Below are 18,808 nucleotides of genomic sequence, written 5' to 3' on the forward strand. Positions count from 1 at the left end.
ATATCTTTCAAGAATAATTTTTACTATTTTAAAGTTTAAAAAATCATGAAATTTACTTAGTAAATAAAATAAAACTTTTGCAAAACTTTGTTTTGAAAGTAGCATCTTTTTTTAAATTTTTAAAAAATGTTTATGTATTTTTTTTGTTGTTAACGTTTACTCACTTTTTGAGAGACAGAGCGTGAACGGGGGAGGGGCAGACAGAGAGGGAGACACAGAATCGGAAGCAGGCTCCAGGCTCTGAGCTGTCAGCACAGAGCCTGACATGGGGCTCCAACTCATGAACTGTGAGATCATGACCTGAGTTGAAGTCGGACACTGAACCGACTGAGCCACCCAGGCGCCCCAAATGTTTATGTATTTTTGATAGACAGAGACAGGCAAGCAGGGGAGGGGCAGAGAGACACAATTCGAAGCAGGATCCAGGCTCTGAGCTGTCAGCACAGAGCCCAATGTGGGGTTCAAATTCACGAATCGTGAGATCATGACCTGAGCTAAAGTTGGATGCTTAACCAACTGAGCCACCAAGGCACCCCGCAAGTAGCATCTTTCTAACTCAAAGTTGGATTACATTCAGAGAAAAATGTTATCCTATGCCTTATAATACTAGTTATGTTTTTAGACAAACACTAGTAATTCACATTTAAAAGCTATATTTTATTGTTACTGCACCTTATGTGAATGTAGATAATATTTCCATGTTGATCCACATTGATTTTTCCAGGAATGCAAGGAATTCTTCTTTCTGTTTCTTTTGTTAAAAGTTTCTTACACAAACAGCATCTATAACACAAAGAACATACAAAAATATCCAAGGAGAAAAATTTTAAATGTAGTAAAATTAAAGAATTCAGCTGCACTGTACAGAATATCAAAGAAAAATACATCACCATACCTGTATAATGTCGCGGCATTATTCCGAGAATCTGGGTTCAAGTACTCAGGATCAAAAAGTCTTTCAATCTTCTTACAAAAAAGTTTACTATTAACAACAAATGATGGACAAATTAATTTTCTATGTTTACATTATGAAAATTACTTGATAGTGATGAAAATAAATACTGATCTACCTGCATATGTAGAAAATAAAATTAATAAATCCTTAGAGAGCCACTCTGGGGATTTACGATATATTTATAGTGTTCTAAGTAAATAAACCTATTAATGAGAACTGCTTAATTAAGAATGTATTTTCAGGGGCGCCTGAGTGGCTCAACTGGTTAAATGTCTGACTTCAGCTTAGGTCATGATCTCACACTTCGTGGGTTTGAGTTCTGGGTTGGGCTCTGCGCTGACAGCTCTGTGTTTCCTCCTCTCTCTGTCCCTCCCCCACTTTTGCGCACTCTCTCTCTCAAAAATAAATACACATAAAAAAAAAAGAATGTATTTTCACAAGAATATTTGGTAAAAATATTCAAGATTGAGGAACTTGAAAACTTAAGAATCCTGGGTCTACCAATAATAACTTGGCATATTTGAACGTTGTTTTCTCATCTATAAAATGGGGTTAATATGGGGTGCCTGGGTGGCTCAGGTTAAGTGTCCAACTTCAGCTCAGGTCATGATCTCGTGGTTTGTGAGTTCAAGCCTGTATCAGGCTCTGTGCTGACAGCTCAGAGCCTGGAGCCTGCTTTGGATTCTGCATCTCCCTCTCTCCCTCACTCTCCCTCCCTCCCCCACTCACACTCTGTCTCTCTCTCTCTCAAAAATAAATAAAGATTTAAAAAAAATAAAATAAAATGGGATTAATAATCCCAAATTCACAAGGTTTTATGAGGGTTAAATGAATAGTGTTTTTAAAGAGTGCCAGATATAGCATTAAGCAATTGATATATATTAACAAAAACTTATTGATTATACATACTATGAGCAAACTTTAAGTCTTATGTCATTAATTCGAAGTGTATGTCTTGAGGCTAGGTCTGGATTTAGGATATTAATCCCATTTTTAAGTATTTAGCTCTCAGATAATTGCCCTCTGTCTCATCTCCCCTAAGGACTAAACTTTTGTATAACCCCCTGCATTAGCAATTTCCCCCTCTGGAATGAATCATTTTGATTAGCATATAAACATTATCTAGTATCTACCTTAAAAAAAAATCGTCTCCTGGGCCTACCTATCCCTAATGGCTAACTGCTAAAATTTTTAGCATTCATTTAGAGCAAAACATCGGGAAAAAAGTTTGTCTAAATCTAATTGGTCACATTTCTGTCCTCATTTTACTCTACATGGTAGCTGCATTCTACACATTTGATCACTTAATCACTTCCCCACTTCTTTTTTTTTAAGATTTTATTTTTAAGTAATCTCTGTACCCAGTGTAGGGCTTGAACTCACAACCCTGAGATCAAGAGTTGCATGCTCTATTGACTGAGCCAGCCAGCGCCCCAATCACTTCTCCACTTTTGAAACTATCTTTCCTTTTATCTTCCCTTTGACTCACTGGCTCCTCCTTCTCAGGCCACTAAATGGCCACTCCTCTGTTGAACCTCTAAATATTGGATAGTCTTTATCAATATTCTCTTGCTAACAATTGGAAAATTAAATAAATAAATAGCATTTAAAATAGCACCAAAAAATTTTTACCTAGGAATTAAAAAAAAGAAAGAAAAATATCTCTACACTGAAAACTATAAAATGTTGCTAAGATAAATGGAGGGTTATACCATGTTCATGGACTGAAAGAGCCAGTACAATTGAGATCTCAAATCTTTTCAAATATAATCAATGTTAACATCAAACTCCAGCAAGTGTGTGTGTGTGTGTGTGTGTGTGTGTGTGTGTCTATGAGAGAGAGACAGAAAGAGAAAATGAGCAGGCTGATTCCATATAAATTATGCAAAAATGGAAAGGACTTAACATGGCCAAAATGGCAATCTTGAAAAAAGGCTAAGCTGGAGAATTTAGATTACTACATACCAAAAAATATTATGAAGCCACTGTAATTAAGGCAGTGGGCTACTGATACCAATACAGACAAAAAAATCAATGAGACTAGACAGCTACATGCAAAGTAATGAAATCGGATCACTTTCTCACACCATACACAAAAAAACCCCCTCAAAACAGATTAAAAACCTAAGCGAGAGACTTGACACCATAAAACTCACAGAAGAAAACACAGTCAATTTCTTTGACATTGACCTTTCCAACTTTTTTCTAGATATGTCTCCTTAGGCAAGGAAAACAAAAGCAAAAATAAACTATCGTGACTACACCAAAATAAAAAACTTTTGCATGGCAAAGGAGATCATCAACAAAACAAAAAGGCAACCTATTGAATGGGAGAAGATATTTGAAATGATACATCCAATAAGAGGTTAATATTCAAAATATATAAAAAACTTATACAACTCAACACCCCAAAAAACAATCCAATTAAAAAATGATTGGAAAAGTAAATAGACACTTTCCCAAAGAAGACATACACATGGCCAACAGACATGAAAAGATGTCAACATCATTAATCATGAGGGGGAAATGTGAATCCAAACCAAAATGAGATATCATCTTACATGTGTCAGAATGGTTAGAATAAAAAGACAAGAAATAACAAGTGATGGCAAGGATGTGGAGAAAAAGGAACCCTTGTGCACTGTTGATGGGAATGTAACTTGGTGCAACCACTATGGAAAACAGAAGGGAGTTCCTCAAAAGACTGAAAACAGAACTACCATATGGTCCAGTAATTCCAATACTGGGTATTTACTTGAAGAAAAAAAAAAAACACACTAATTTGAAAACATATATGCACCTGTATATTTATTATAGCATTATTTACAATAGCCAACATATGGAAGCAATCCAAGTGTGCATCGATATATGAATGGATAAAAAAGATATGGTATACGTGTATATACAGTGGAATATTACTTGGCCATAAAAAGAATGAGATCTTGCCATTTGTGACAACATGGATGGAGCTAGAGGGTATAATGCTAAGTGAAATAAGTCAGAGAAAAATCCCATATGATTTCACTTATATGTGGAATCTAAAGAACAAATGAATAAATGAACAAACAAAAAGCAGAATCAGACCTATAAATGCAAAAAACAAACTGCTGGAGGGGAGGGAGGTAAGGGAATGGACAAAAGGGGTGAAGGAGAGGGTGAATGAAATACAGGCTTCCAGTTACAAAATGAGTAAGTCATAGGATTGTACTGGCATTGTAAGGTGACAGATGGTAGCTATGTTCGTGGTAAGCACAGCTTAATGCATAGAGTTTTTAAATCACTATGTTATAACCTGAAACTAATGTAACATTATGTGTCAACTGTATTTCAATTTAAAAAAAAAGAAGAGATCAACAGAACAAAATGGAGAGTTTGGAAACACATGGTGCCACTGCAATTCAGTGGAGAAAGAATGGTCTTGCTAAGAAACCTCACCCAGTTCCATGGTTTCAAATCTATCTACTCTTGTATTTCTATTTTAAGCTCTGATCTCTGACCTAAGCTTCAAACTTATATGACCACCTACCTCTGCTATCTTGCCTAGATGTCCAAAATGTGTATTAAATATATTAAGTAATCTCTTATCCACCTCTTGAGCCCCTTACCCCAATCTCTCCTCTATTAATGGTATTACCATCTACTTAGTTGCTCAACCTTAAACCTCAACCTAGTAATTATCCTAGGATACACTCTTTTCCCACATTATTCCATTTGCAATCTGTCAATATTTCTAATAATACACTCTGCATCCATCTACTTCTTTCCAGCTCCACTGCTCCTACTCTAGTCCAAACTCTTTCATCTCTCACCAGATTATCACACTAGCCTCTCCTCATCAGTCTCCTTATTTCTCACATCCGTATAGTCTATTCTCCACAGAGCAACAGGATGGTCTCTTCAAAAACAGATCATGCCACTCCTCTGTTCTCATTCACATTTAGAATAAAGTATACTCTCTTTGCTGTGACTCAAACAGCGCCTAAACTGCCGACCTTATCCCATACTACTCTTCCTCTTTATAATAAAGCCAGTTTTAATCATTTTGAACATAATTCACTAACACGATATGCTCATATGTACATTGTAAAAAATAAGTACTAATTTTTATCTAGAGTCATTGGCTCTGGATAAATTTTACTTCATTTAAAATAAAATAGAGGGTCAACTGGGTGGCTCAGTCAAGCAGCTGACTCCTGATTTTGGCTCAGGTCATGATCTCGCAGTTCATGGGACTGAGCCCCACGTTGGACTCCACGCTGACAGTGTAAAGCCTACTTGGGATTCTCTCTTTCCCCCTCTCTCTGCCCCTCCCCTGCTCATGCTCTCTTTCTTCTTCTCTCAAAATAAATGAATAAACTTTAAAAAAATAGAAATATTTCTAAATATATTCTAAAAATAGAATATTTCACTAAAATGAAATAGAAATATATTTCTTCTAACAGGAACATTAGGTTAAAAATTAAATTAAAAAAATTACCTCCTAAACTTATCTTTCTTGTCCTTTAAATCATCAACTTCATTATGTGTGAACAGGTCAGCTATACGTGTGAGAAGATTTGCATTAATACAGTTCATGTTGCATGGGGTAGCAACTATGGCATTCATATTCTTGTGGCAATACTGAATACATTGCTCAACCTGAAAAAAAGAATAGAAAATGAATGTTGAAAAGAGTAGCATGAAGGACAATGTCATTTCAATACCTTTCAAAGATAAAATTCATTAAAAGCTCGATCCATGGATTACTAGGCACTAACTGCATTCAGGTTAATCTATACTGGGCTAATCTATACTGTTCCAAAGTGAGCCAGCAGGCCATAGTTGTACAAACCCATACAAAGCTAGAAAAATAATCTTCAATTTTCCTGGCACACTTTAAACAATGATGCAATGAGCATCTTTCATGATTGTGGCAGGTATGTATCTTAGTCCACAAACTCCAGTATACAAGATATGTAATTTCCTAAAACTAGACTTAGTGGCAATTTTAAGCCTCTACTTCTCTGAGTGGCAGAAATATAGTCACTTCAGGGTTTTCTCAGTTGTGTTGTGCTTGCTTTCTGACTTTCTTCCCCTTTCTCCAACCTGAGGTATATTTATTTACTTTTTGAGGTGGCTTTGGGGTTTGGGGAAAAGTAGCTCTGGCTAATCATGTATTCTTCCAAATATTTTGTTATGGGAAAAAAAATATGCTTTAGGGTTTAGATTTCAAAACTCAAACATTAAGGATTCTTTCCATCTCTGCTTTTTTTCTATAACCCTTCCCTGGAACAATTAATACCAGCAACTAAATAGGGAGCAACTAAAGAATAGAAAGAATACAGAGAACTAAGCAAAACCTTGAACACTCAAATAAATAAACTTCAGGGGCGCCTGGGTGGCTCAGTCGGTTGAGCGACCGACTTTGGCTCAGGTCATGATCTCACGGTCTGTGAGTTAGAGCCCCGCGTCAGTCTCTGTGCTGACAGCTCGGAGCCTGGAGCCTGCTGCAGATTCTGTGTCTCCCTCTCTCTCTGCCCCTCCCCCGCTCATGCTCTGTCTCTGTCTCAGAAATGAATAAACATAAAAAAAAAATTTTAAACAAACTTCACATCTGTTAATATAGCAAAGGAGTACTCTGCCCTAACACAAACATATATAAACATGTGAATGATTAAGAAATTGATTAAATAAAAAGAAACAAATACATTTAAAAAACTTTTTTTTAACATTTATTCATTTTTGAGAGTGAGACAGACAGAGCATGAGTAGGGGAGGGGCAGAGAGAGAGGGAGACACAGAATCCGAAGCAGGCTCCAGGCTCCCGAGCTGTCAGCACAAGGCCTGACGTGGGGCTCGAACTCATGGACTATAAGATCATGACCTGAGTTGAAATCGGACGCTTAACCGACTGAGCCACCCAGGCGCCCCAAGAAACAAACGTATTTAATGTTAGAGCCTGATACGTATTTGTATATACTGTGCTTTTCTGTTTTATCAACTACTCCTTAACAACAGACATTAGCATTGGGTTTATACATATACAATTATATTAGTATTTGGGTATTGTTTTTAATTCACTGATTTATAAATGAAAGACACAAATAACCAAACATGCTTAAAGAAATTACTTAAATAATGAACAAATATATTCAAATCAATTTTCATTTAATTTGGTTTTAGAGCAAAATCCACCTTGGAGTAAAGCTAATTCTGCTTAGTTTCATCTAATACACCAGTAAGCTATTCCTTGAAGATATATTGTTTGCTGTATAGGCGTAATATACAAATGATGCATACTAGTTTAACCCCTTCCCAACAGAACAAGAGCAGTTTATTCTAATGGAATTGTAAGTAAGAAGAGTTAGGAATCCCTAGAAAAAGAAAGATGAGACAAAGCTTTCCTGACACAAGAGAAGTCATTTTAGGCCCCCAGATATTTTCTGTGATCTGTGCCCCACTTGCCCAAGCACCACTTCTTACAGAAGTGCCTTTAGGAGGTGTCAGAATTACAAAGAAATACACAGACCTTAACAGTTAAGAATTTTAAGAGAACAAAGGGAACACAAAAACTAACAGTCTCCACCAGGCCTGGAAATAGCCTGACCAAAGTAGTGGTAAAAACTCTCATCGCTGTTTCCAAAGTAAGCAAGGCCCTGCACTCCTCACCCAAGATAACAAACCCAAGACCTCATCCAGTTTAAACCCATAGAACCTTGCTCTCTTCCAGTTACCTCTGTTTCATTATAAAATTGAAGTTTCCATCCTAGGTGGAGCACAAGCTTCATTAACATAGCACAGGATGCCTGTGCTATGTCATACCTTTACTTGGTATGACAGAGCTCCCCTTTATGAATGTTCATCCTAAACCCTAAATAAAAGAAAATGCTCACCCCTCCTTGGCGAGTCAAAGCTCTGGAAGTTATTCCCCATGATCTCCTTATTTGCTGCAAATAGTTTCCTTTGTGTGACAACTCTACCTGATGCAGGCTCTTAGCTGTAACTCACCGCGAAGCAAATTCCTATTAGTTCAGTTACAGAATCACACTCTTGAATTAACAACTACTTAAGTAAGATGTCTTAGAAATTTCTAGGCACTTGAAGGAAAAATCAAGTTGTATGTTAAATTAAGCATAGGTGAATAAAAGAACTTGGATCTTTTATTAATACTTACCAATGAATCCATTTTCAAAAACTCTGAAGAAATAAGAATTGAAATGACATTTCCTGGCTCTAAAAAGAAAGAAAAAAATTTAATTCTCCTTCTGATTTGTACCTCAATCTCCTCAGGACAAGGTCCTTCTCACCTTAAAAGAGGATGTTACATTGTAAGAGCAGTTTATTATAACATTACTACGTCATATGGCTTAGATACACGAAAGAAAGAAAATGCAATGTTAAAATATGGGGTACAGAGAAAGCACATAGTAAATCTGCCCTGGAATTAGATTTATATCTAAGTAAAAAGACTCCAGCTAAAGATACGACACATGCAAACTTCTGCTTAACTAAATCAGAGAAAAAGATAATTAAAATTGAGACTCTAATTTATCACATAAAAAAAATCGTAGTGAGAACATCTTTTAAATGATTAATGAAAGCACTTGTTATTAGTGAAGTTATTTCAAAGGCAGTACAATACTTGTCATGAACAATTATTTATTTAAAAGACTCTAAAAGGTAACATAAAATTTACTACTGCAGAAGCGCTAAAGTTACTTCCTAAAGGCAAACTGAGGCGAGGCATAACCACAGAAAGGGGAATGCTGGTTGACACTACTATTTTGGTAAACCTAAGTCATCTCCTGTGAGGTATATTTAAGGAAAAAAAAATTGTGATTTTTCCCATTATAGTACTGAGATAATCCTTCCAAATAAAGGACTATGCAATGATTAAAATGAGCAATTCCAATCTTTGTTTAAACAATAATTCTAGGTTAAAGGCTCTCAGATAGAAAGAAATGGTGAAGGGGACTGGTGAAAAATTCCTCATGAAAAATTCCTCAGGGAAGAGTAATATAGCTCATTCCAGCTAAGACCACTTGTCTGCACTATTAGAGATTTAAGTAAGCATTCTGGTGGTTTTCCTGGTTAGAATAAAGATTGCTTTTATAAAAGTTTATGTTTGTAGCTACTGATATAAGGTCAAAGATTACAGAGTGACTATATGCATAAATATGCTGGATAAAACATTTTTTTTCTCCCTGCATAATTTAATTTTTTATTTCACATATACATAACCATATCTGAGTGATCTGGAATCTCTGGACTCCAACTGGCTGAAAATTTTTATTTAGCAAGCTTGTAATTTTTATTTAAGAACCACCAAAATCTTTTTTCATTAATTTGATCCTTAAAATCTATTAACAATAAGTTTCTTCAGAAAATGTTTACACTATCCCTATAGATTTATTTATTAATAAGAATTTAAAAATATTTTGGGACTGCTACATATAGCAAATTCTAAGGCACAGACTTTATTAAACTACAAGTGTGATTTCCTATACAATGCTATACCCGACTAAAGATTACTCATTATTCTTCCTTTCATCTAGAACACCAGTTCTCAAACTTTTACTTTTTTTAAGATTGTATTTTTAAGTAATCTCCACACCCAACATGGAGCTTGAACTCACAACCCCGAGACCAAGAGTTGCACGCTCCAATGACTGAACCAGCCAGGCATCCCTGGTTCCCAAGCTTTTGATCTTAAGACTCCTTTTTTGTTGAGATGGGTTAGAACTATCAGTATAAATTAAAAAAGGAAAAATGTGAAATATTTAATTCCTTTTAAAAGAATAAACTCATTATATACTAACATATCTTTATGAAAAATAACTGTATTTTCCAAAATACAAATTAGCAAGAGTAACACTGACATTTTTTACAAATTTCTTTGATATCCAACTTAAGAGAAGATAGCTGGATTCTATATCTGTTTCTACATTCAGTTTGTGGGCAGTCTTCTCTGATGTTCCATCAAAACTCAACAACTGATAGTTTCTTTTAAAGGTTAGGTGTTATGGAATCTGAAGTCATATCAATGAACTTTTCCTATTCTGTTATCTCAAAGTCAAATGATTTATCTTGCACTTTGAATGGATCTTTGCTTGACCCATGCATGATTTTAACATCACGCACTGTCATTTGGAAAATATTGGTTCACTGAGTTATGCAGATCTTCTAAATGTTGAAACATTTCATTGTACAATATATATAAGGGACACCTGTGTGGCTCAGTCGGTTGAGAGTCTCACTCTTGATTTCGGCTCAGGTCATAACGTCAGAGTCATGAGATTGAGCCCCGTGTTGGGCTCTGCACTGAACATGGAGCCTGCTTAAGATTCTCATTCTCTCTTTCTCCCTCCCCCACTACCACTTCCTCACACACACTCTCTAATATATATATGTATATATATCTCTCTCACATTTGTTAATATCACCACCAGTCTCATCAGAAAAGTCTTTTAAATATGGAGAAACTGTCAAGCATGTGGAAGCAGATACAAGTTTTCCTACTCTCACTTGAAACCTTGAATTTTATTATTGACAACAAATACTGTCAGTTGTTTCCCTTCAGTTGATCAGCTTAATTCATTTTCAAGAAAATATCTTGCCTAAGTCTGAATAACCATAATTTGCCTCTCATTCTTTCAAGTAAAAATGGTTTTCTCTTTTTCAAAAAGCAGCTGGTTTAGCTTGCAACTCAAACAACTGCACAAGTGCTTTTCCTCTAGACAACCATCACACTCTAGTGTGCAGAAGTGCACCTCCCATGCCATCACACAGAACATGGAAAAGATGCATGCTCAAGGGTCAAGAGTTAATCAAATTACTCATCTTTACTGTTTCATCAAGGACATTCTTAAAGTGAGACTGAATTTATTCTTTTCTTTTTTATCTTTTTAACTATGAGCACATGTTATTCAAGAATATGATGACCACTAGTACAGTTTGGTGCCCCTGCCCAGATGTGTGCCCTCCATTACTTCTATACCATGTGAACAAATGGCAACAAAGAAGAAGACCGTAAGATATTAGTATTATTATGTATATTGTCTTGACTTCGTGAACCTTCTAAAAGATCTCCAGGACTCTGGGGCACCTGGGTGGCTCAGCTGGTTGAGTGTCTGACTCTTGATTTTGGTTCAGGTCATGATCTCACGGTTGTGAGATTGAGACCTACATTGGGCTCTGCGCTGAGCATGAAGCCTGCTTAGGATTCTCTCAATCTCTCTCTCCCCTCCTCTGTACCTCCCCAGCTCATTCTCTCTCTCTCTCTCCTTCTCAAAATAAAAAAAAACAACAAAATATCTCCAGGACTCCAGAGGTCCATGTACCATACAATGAGAACTGCTGATCTAGAGACCTGTCCACTTGCCATACATTCACTATAATCTACTAAAAATGATGAGGTATCAGTTTCCTAAAAGGTGATTACTAAATCTAGGCACAAATACTAATGTCCAAATAATTTTCCACATTGCATGCTTGGCGTGAAGCAACTACCAGGTGACACATAAATTTCACTACAAAATAAGCAATAGATGGTCTTTTACCTAAAGTGGGCATCTCACAATCTTTATTCTCCTTAGTGTTCCTTTTAACATATCTTATCAACCAGTTGAAAATGTGAACGTCACAATGAACTGAAATGTCCACCTCTTCCCAGCGCTGGGCATCCATAGATAAATATTCAGCAAAGTACTTCATTTCTGCTATCAAAAGATCTCGTGGGCAAATAAAATCTTCTTTCAAGTTTTTTGCTTCATCACATACATGGATCACCATGTTTGGCCTTCATAAAAAATGTTACACAGAAATGAAATTATTAGAGTTTTAGAGGAGGAGCCAAGAATACTGACATTTATTGGAAGTACAAGAACAAGATGTTTTTGGAAGTTTTGACCATAAATAAATTTGAAAGGGTTTGACATTCAGAATTTTTCATAAAAGTATCTTGCTAACCTGATCTATATCTTAGATTTTGACTAAATTTAGTTAGGTTATTGACCTAACAGCTTAAGCTGTTAAGCTTATTAAGCCTAATAACTTAAGAACTTAGAAAAACAAAAATATTTTTATTACAGGACTCATAATTTACATGGTTTAAAGTTTAGTTTTCAAGTTATAAGTTAATAACAAAGTTTTAAAAACTAATACCAATTCACACACACAAAAATTAAATAACACATTCTAATTCTTGTGAGGAACATAAAACAGTACTTTTACATGGTTATGGGTATGAGGAGATAAATATTAAATATTAAAATTTTATTACTATTAATAAATAAGAAAAACAGTTAAATTCATTCATTGAAGAATCAAAAAATTAGCATGGTTACTTATTTTTAACAGCAAGAAAGTTTATTTCTATGCATTCATCAAATATAAATTAGTAAATGTAGTTAATTAAGACTACAATGTGTTTATTAACATATTTTAAAAATAATTTAAGAACAAGTTTAGATGATGCATCAGAAAGACTGCTTAAAAAATACATAGTCCTTGAATTTACTTTCCCTTGAAAATTAGATCACCTCAAAAAGAAATATCAGCATGATCCACAACTACTTTCATGTCATTACAAAAGAGAATAAATCAAAAGAGACACACTGTCCTACAATATGAATTTAATGTGTTCAATGGAACTTCGTAACTTTCTAATACAAAAAAATCATATTTGAAACAAAACTGGGCTCCCAGATAAAGGATTATTAACCAACACTATTGTCAAGGTCAAAGGAATTTAAATAACTCTTCACAAATTGTTCTTCCAAAGAAATTATGGTCAAAATATAAACAGGTGCTGGTAAGGTATGCTTGTATAATGAAGCATAATGTTTCTATGGATTTTAGATCTACAGTATGAAATACTAGACAATCCCAGCAAGAAAATTATCTGATAAATTTTGTGATACACAAACAAAACTATCAGTTAAAAATCTATGTGAGTAAATTAAAAATCCCTGAACTATACACTTCAAAAGGGTGAATTTTTGTTTATTGTAGTAAAATACACATAACATATAATCTGTCATATTAGCTCTTTTTAAGTGTACAGTCCAATGGCATTAAGTACATTCACACTGTCATGCAATCATCACCACCATCCATCTCCAGAACTATTTCAAAAGGGTAAATTTTATGGTATATGAATTATATATGAATAAAGCTGTTACAAAAAAGAAGAAAAAACCTATCAGAACTGAAAATACAGAAATGAACTCTCAGATATGATGAAAATGTTCTATATCTTCATTTGTGTGATGGTTACATGGTGTATCCATTTGCCAAAACTCATCAAGGTGAATACTTAAAATATATGTTAATTTATTTTATGTAAAATATACAAAACAATCAAAACTTGCAATATACTGAAAGGTATATTCTAATTTTTAATGTTTCCATAATCAGAATTATATTCCAATGGTTCTAAAATACACATCTAGTTTCTTTACCAAAATTGGAGAATTAATGGCAGAGATTTTTCTTTGGGTTTTAAAATTTGCTTTTCAAAGTTTTGTATTAGTAGAGGCTATTCTTAATATTTACAAATATGAAAATGAATTTTTTATGTGGAAAACTGTAGTCCAATTTAATTATAACAGGAATAAGCCACATGTTTAGCTATCAAGCAATTGTTATAGTTCAACACATGAACTGTTCTGATTCCAACAGTTTCAACAATTGTGTAATGTGAAATTCCTAAATTATGGTAACTGATGTATACAATCACCAATCATATATTTTATAATTTAAAGTTGATATTCATATTAAATCTTATCTAGCAAAGAACCAGCCTCCTACCCTTCAGATTCTTCAGTCTTTTCTCCACCATTACGAGTAGTACAATTTTCACTTTCTGAAGAACAATTCCTTGTGGAAGCTATACTATGTCTTCCTTAAATACAGAAACAAACACATACAAAAACAAAGGGGGAGGTTAGCGTTTCTAGCTGAGAAAGGGTTTTTACCTACTGAATGGTTATACTGTAAATGCATGGTTTCCAAGGCTAAAGATGGCACTTTGTTAGGTGGCATTTCCCTTAATATTTCTAAAGGTATATGGAAAAAACAGTACAAAAATAGGATCACACATTGCTGACGTTACACTGAAGATTTAAAAAATGATATGGTGTGAATGGGCAGGGATCAAATGTTCAAAAGCCAACAATATAGTTCTGTCTTCCTGAAGCAAGTTTTTATATCAGTACTTTGCTGTTGCTGAGGTTCAAATTATTTACTACACCCAGAATTTCTAAAATCAGTAAATATTTCCAACATAATTGCAGAAAAGATCTTTTCTACACTGCCACAGTGGTATTCGAAGCTACTGTTGACTACAATAAAAGGTAGCTGTAAAAAAAGATAACATGAGGAACAAGCAACATTTTCTCAGTAAAAAAATTTAAGTAGAAGGTATAGGTCAGCAAATCTCTGAAATTATGACATAACTAGGCCAACAGACTGGAGTAGTAAATTTTGATATAGTAAATAGATTTTTTTTGGTAATAGCGTTTGACCTGTATGGTAATACTAAAACATTTTTCAAATATAGCAAAGATAATTTTCTAAAATTCAGGAAGATACAAATACTAATAGGTTTTCCAGTAATGTTTATATTAGCCTCTAAGTAAATAAAGTTGATTGAAATGCATATGTTGCAAAATTATCATAAGGACAAACACTAAATTTTGTTTTCAAACTGTACCTGTTTTGGAAACTGCATCTTGACCAACTGGAGTTTCCTGAAATTCTCCCTGCATGTCAAGAAGTGATGATTTGATATATGTGGCTAAGGTTTCCACAGGACTCTCTCCAGCAGCCATTAGGGGATTATATTGGTTGTCAACAGGTGAGCTGCCACTGCTCCTCAGTTCATCAAACCTTTTTGCACACTGTAACGACATCAAGGAAGGAAATGTAGGTCTTTTGTAACTAAAAAATAAGATTATTTTCTTGCCTTCTATTTGACAATACTTTTCTATAATCATTTTTTACGAGTGAATACTAATCTGCCGGGTAATACCTAGAAAATTAGCACACATTTCAATACACAAAAGCTTCTGACTTTTTTTTTTTTAAGAATTCAGGGTAGAACTTTTTTTTAATACACTTTAACCCAATGGCATAATATGTTTATGCTGTTATAGGAAAATGAAGAATGTCTTTATAAACCATATTTCCCTGTGGTCTGTTTTTATTATCAGTTGACAATTTTAATAATTTAGTTAAAAACTTGGTTATTATTTTTACATTAACTGAGTTCCCGTCAGGAATCAGACCAAATTTTAACCTTCAATGGAAAGCAAACCAAAAAGAATCTAATTCGTGACACTAGATTTTCTTTATTAAAATAATGAAGACTTTGTTCTTACCAACACTGAGGTTCACCTTGCACAAAATACAGTAGTAATACATCATGGTCACATATTTGGGCATAGTTTGTTCTAGAACAGTGTTTTCCCCTTAACCCATCAGTTACTCAAGAAATCAACTTAGAAGGTCCAGATCAGCAATTGAAGAGGAAAAAAAAAAAAAAAGAAGTAAAATTTAATAGATTAGAAAATATCGGAAGTGCATTAAGCATACTAGGCTAAGTACTCCTTCGTGGAAATGTCATTTCTATGTGTGTCTTAGGTCACAGCATAAAATGCCTTCCTTAATGCGGATCTTGGTCAAACAACACTGCCATAGCATCCATTTTTAAATCTGCACCAACATCAACACGGATGGCAAATTCCATAGCAGGCCAAGTAATCTGGGAGGTGCAAAAGGAGAAAAATATATACAATGTATATGTCTATATATTAAATGAATAAAGCATTGGGCATGGCATCACTCATTTATTATACAAATATTATCAAATACCCACTAGATATTAAGCACTATTTTCAGTAAAGATTGATTATACGGTTACTATTACATGAAATGCCTGTTCAAGGCTTAGTCTTTTGAAAAGTAAAAATTTTTTTAAAAAAACACACTTAAAAAATATGTATGCATAGATGGACATATGCAGTCAATATGCTATGTCTTTAAACAAAGTCTTAAAAAAAATAATTAATATGATATATGAAAAACCAAATATTTTTTTATATGAAGACTGAAAAAAGTTGTGATGAATGTCTGGACAAATAAAGGAAAACAAATGTTATAACATCATGGGGCGCCTGGGTGGCTCAGTCGGTTAAGCGTCCGACTTCAGCTCAGGTCACAATCTCACGGTCCGTGAGTTCGAGCCCCGCGTCGGGCTCTGGGCTGATGGCTCAGAGCCTGGAGCCTGCTTCTGATTCTGTGTCTCCCTCTCTCTCTGCCCCTCCCCTGTTCATGTTCTGTCTCTCTCTGTCTCAAAAATAAATAAACGTTAAAAAAAAAATTAAAAAAAAAAAAAAACAAAAACAAATGTTATAACATCATTAGAAAAATGTACAGATTCATATACATGTATAGGATAAAAAAGATAAATGGTTTTACTGAATTCATTTCTCCTACAAAATGAATTTAGTTTTTGTAACACGGAGAAAGTGATAGGTAGGCTTTTAAATAAAACACAAGTTCCTGGGGCACCTGGCTGGCTCAGTCAGAGGAGGATGCAACTCTTGATCTCGGGGTTGTGAGTTCAAGCCCCACGTTGGGTGTAGAGATTACTTGAAAATAAAATCTTAAAAAAAAAAAAACCCACACAGGTTTTTTGGATATCCTTTAGGTAAAGTTCACAGCTATAATGTAGATTTATCTTATTTAATAAAGTTTACAGCAATTTCTAATACTTAATAAGAATATTATGAATTCTGAATATCTGAAATGAACACATGATTGCTTAAACAAAGAAGTAAACCATAAATAATTTAAATTATATTGTTAAATATTCTTTGTGCTTAAGCAAAAATTACATGATATCTATATACAAAAGAATGAGACTGGACCTCTTACCTATACCACACACAAAAATTAGCTCAAAATAGATCAAAGACATATTGTGCAAAGACTAAATGTAAGCGCTAACACTATAAAACTCTTATGAGAAAATAACCTTGGACTAAGTGATAGTTTCTTAGCTATGACACTAAAAGCACAAGCAACAAAGAAAAAGCAGAAAAACCAGACCTCCTCAAAATTTAAACTTTGTGTTTCAGAGGACACCATCAAGAAAATGAAAAGGCAACATATACAATAGCAGAAAATATTTGCAAATCATATTATTTGACAACGGACTTGCATCTAGAATATATTAAGAACTCTTACTACTCAATAATAAAAAGATAAATAACCTAATTTAAAAAATGGGCAAAGGATCTAAATAGACATTCCTCTAGAGAAGATCTATAAATGGCCCATAAGCACATGACAGGATACTGATCATCATTAGCCATCAGGAAAATGAAAATCAAAATCATAATAAAAGAAAAAAGAAAAAAATCGTAATGAATTATTACTTCATACCCATAAGGGGCTGTATTCAAAAAGACAGATAAAAGTGTTGGCAAGGATATGAAGAAATTGGAACTGACATTACTGGTGGGAATGTAAAATGGTGCACTTTGGAAAAATTAGACACATTATTTCATCTTTAAAAACATAAAAACTCCTTTTTTCTTTTTTTTTTGAGAGAGAGTGTGCAAGTGAGTGAGGGGCAGAGAGAGAGAGAGAGAGAGAGAGAGAGAGAGAGAAGCAGGGCTCACCAGCTCATGTTCTACCCAAGGTGGGGCTTGTGTTCACCTGAAGTGGGACTCAAGCTCACCAGTAGCAAAGGGGGGCTCATGCTCACCCAAGTGGGGCATGAGCTCACCTGATGGGGGACTCAAACTCACGAACTGTGAGATCATGACTTGAGCTGAAGTCAGATGCATAACGACTGAGCCACCCAGGCGCCCGATACATAAAAACTCTTAATTCATCCTTTCTCCACTTTCAAAATACCAACACAATCATTGTCAAAATGGAAAAAAAAACACGATAATCCAGGAAATTAAATAACAGAATATTAAGGAAAGGTAAAAAATATTTTTTTTGTCCACCAGATATTTAAAAAATATTGAAAATAAATGAACATAGAACTGTTAGTAGGATTAGATAGAGATCAACAGATTAGAATAGTAAATCCAGAGATTTGAAGGTGGAATTTCAAATCAGTAATAAAGAATGAAATATTCAATAAATGTGGAGACAATTAACTATTCATTAGAAAAAAAACGCTAAAACTAAAATAAACTCCATGTGGAGTCAAGATTTAAAAGTAGAAAATAAAAGTAGTCAGGAAAATGTAGGTGACTACGTATTTATTATACGGCTTCATGTGAGGATTTTCTTTTTTTTTTCCTCTTTTATTTATTTTAAGAGACAGAGAAAGTGTATGTCCGTGAGCTGGGGAGAGAAAGAAAGAAAGAGAGAGAGAGAGAGAAAGAATCCCAAGCAGGCTCCATGCTGTCAGTGCCAGAGCCCAACAGGGAGCAACAACCCCACGAACCATGAGATCATGACTTGAGCTGAAACCAACAGCAGGATGCTTAACTGACTAATCCACCCAGATGCCCCCAAGAAGGATTTTCTAAACAGGACAAAAAAGGCAGATATTAAAGTAAAAGATACACAGATTTTACATTAAACATTTTAAACTTGTAAACATTTGTATATGAGACTACCATTAATAACCTAATAGGCTGGTAACAAACAAAAAAAATAATTAGATCAAGGGTTAATATATTTAATACATAGAAAATCATTATTTAAAACTACTAACAAAACAAATTCACAAATAGAAAAAGGACATAGAATTAAATATAAAATGTTCAACCTCTTTAGGATTTAAATTTTTTTTTTTTTTCCAACGGTTTTTATTTATTTTTGGGACAGAGAGAGACAGAGCAT

General features: G+C 34.3%; 1 protein-coding gene across 4 annotated transcripts in view; it reads right to left on the reverse strand.

Annotated features, from left to right (window-relative positions):
• The window catches only part of SANBR (SANT and BTB domain regulator of CSR), a 56,103-nt gene that overhangs the window by 27,215 nt on the left and 10,080 nt on the right, over nucleotides 1-18,808 (reverse strand). For 2 of the 4 annotated variants that reach the window (XM_078444512.2, XM_078444513.2), the window contains exons 3-9: nucleotides 14,649-14,835; nucleotides 13,745-13,838; nucleotides 11,494-11,732; nucleotides 8,109-8,167; nucleotides 5,433-5,593; nucleotides 896-982; nucleotides 673-783 (exon numbers count right to left, since the gene is read on the reverse strand). In XM_078444512.2, the coding sequence (XP_078300638.1) occupies nucleotides 673-783; nucleotides 896-982; nucleotides 5,433-5,593; nucleotides 8,109-8,167; nucleotides 11,494-11,732; nucleotides 13,745-13,838; nucleotides 14,649-14,835 (938 nt within the window). Of the gene's footprint in view, nucleotides 1-672; nucleotides 784-895; nucleotides 983-5,432; nucleotides 5,594-8,108; nucleotides 8,168-11,493; nucleotides 11,733-13,744; nucleotides 13,839-13,915; nucleotides 13,993-14,648; nucleotides 14,836-18,808 lie in introns of those variants that run through there. The other 2 variants (XM_060605045.3, XM_060605035.3) reach the window with 2 other exon arrangements.

Source organism: Panthera onca, chromosome A3, assembly GCF_046562875.1.
Source record: "Panthera onca isolate mPanOnc1 chromosome A3, mPanOnc1 haplotype 2, whole genome shotgun sequence".
NCBI lineage: Eukaryota > Metazoa > Chordata > Mammalia > Carnivora > Felidae > Panthera > Panthera onca.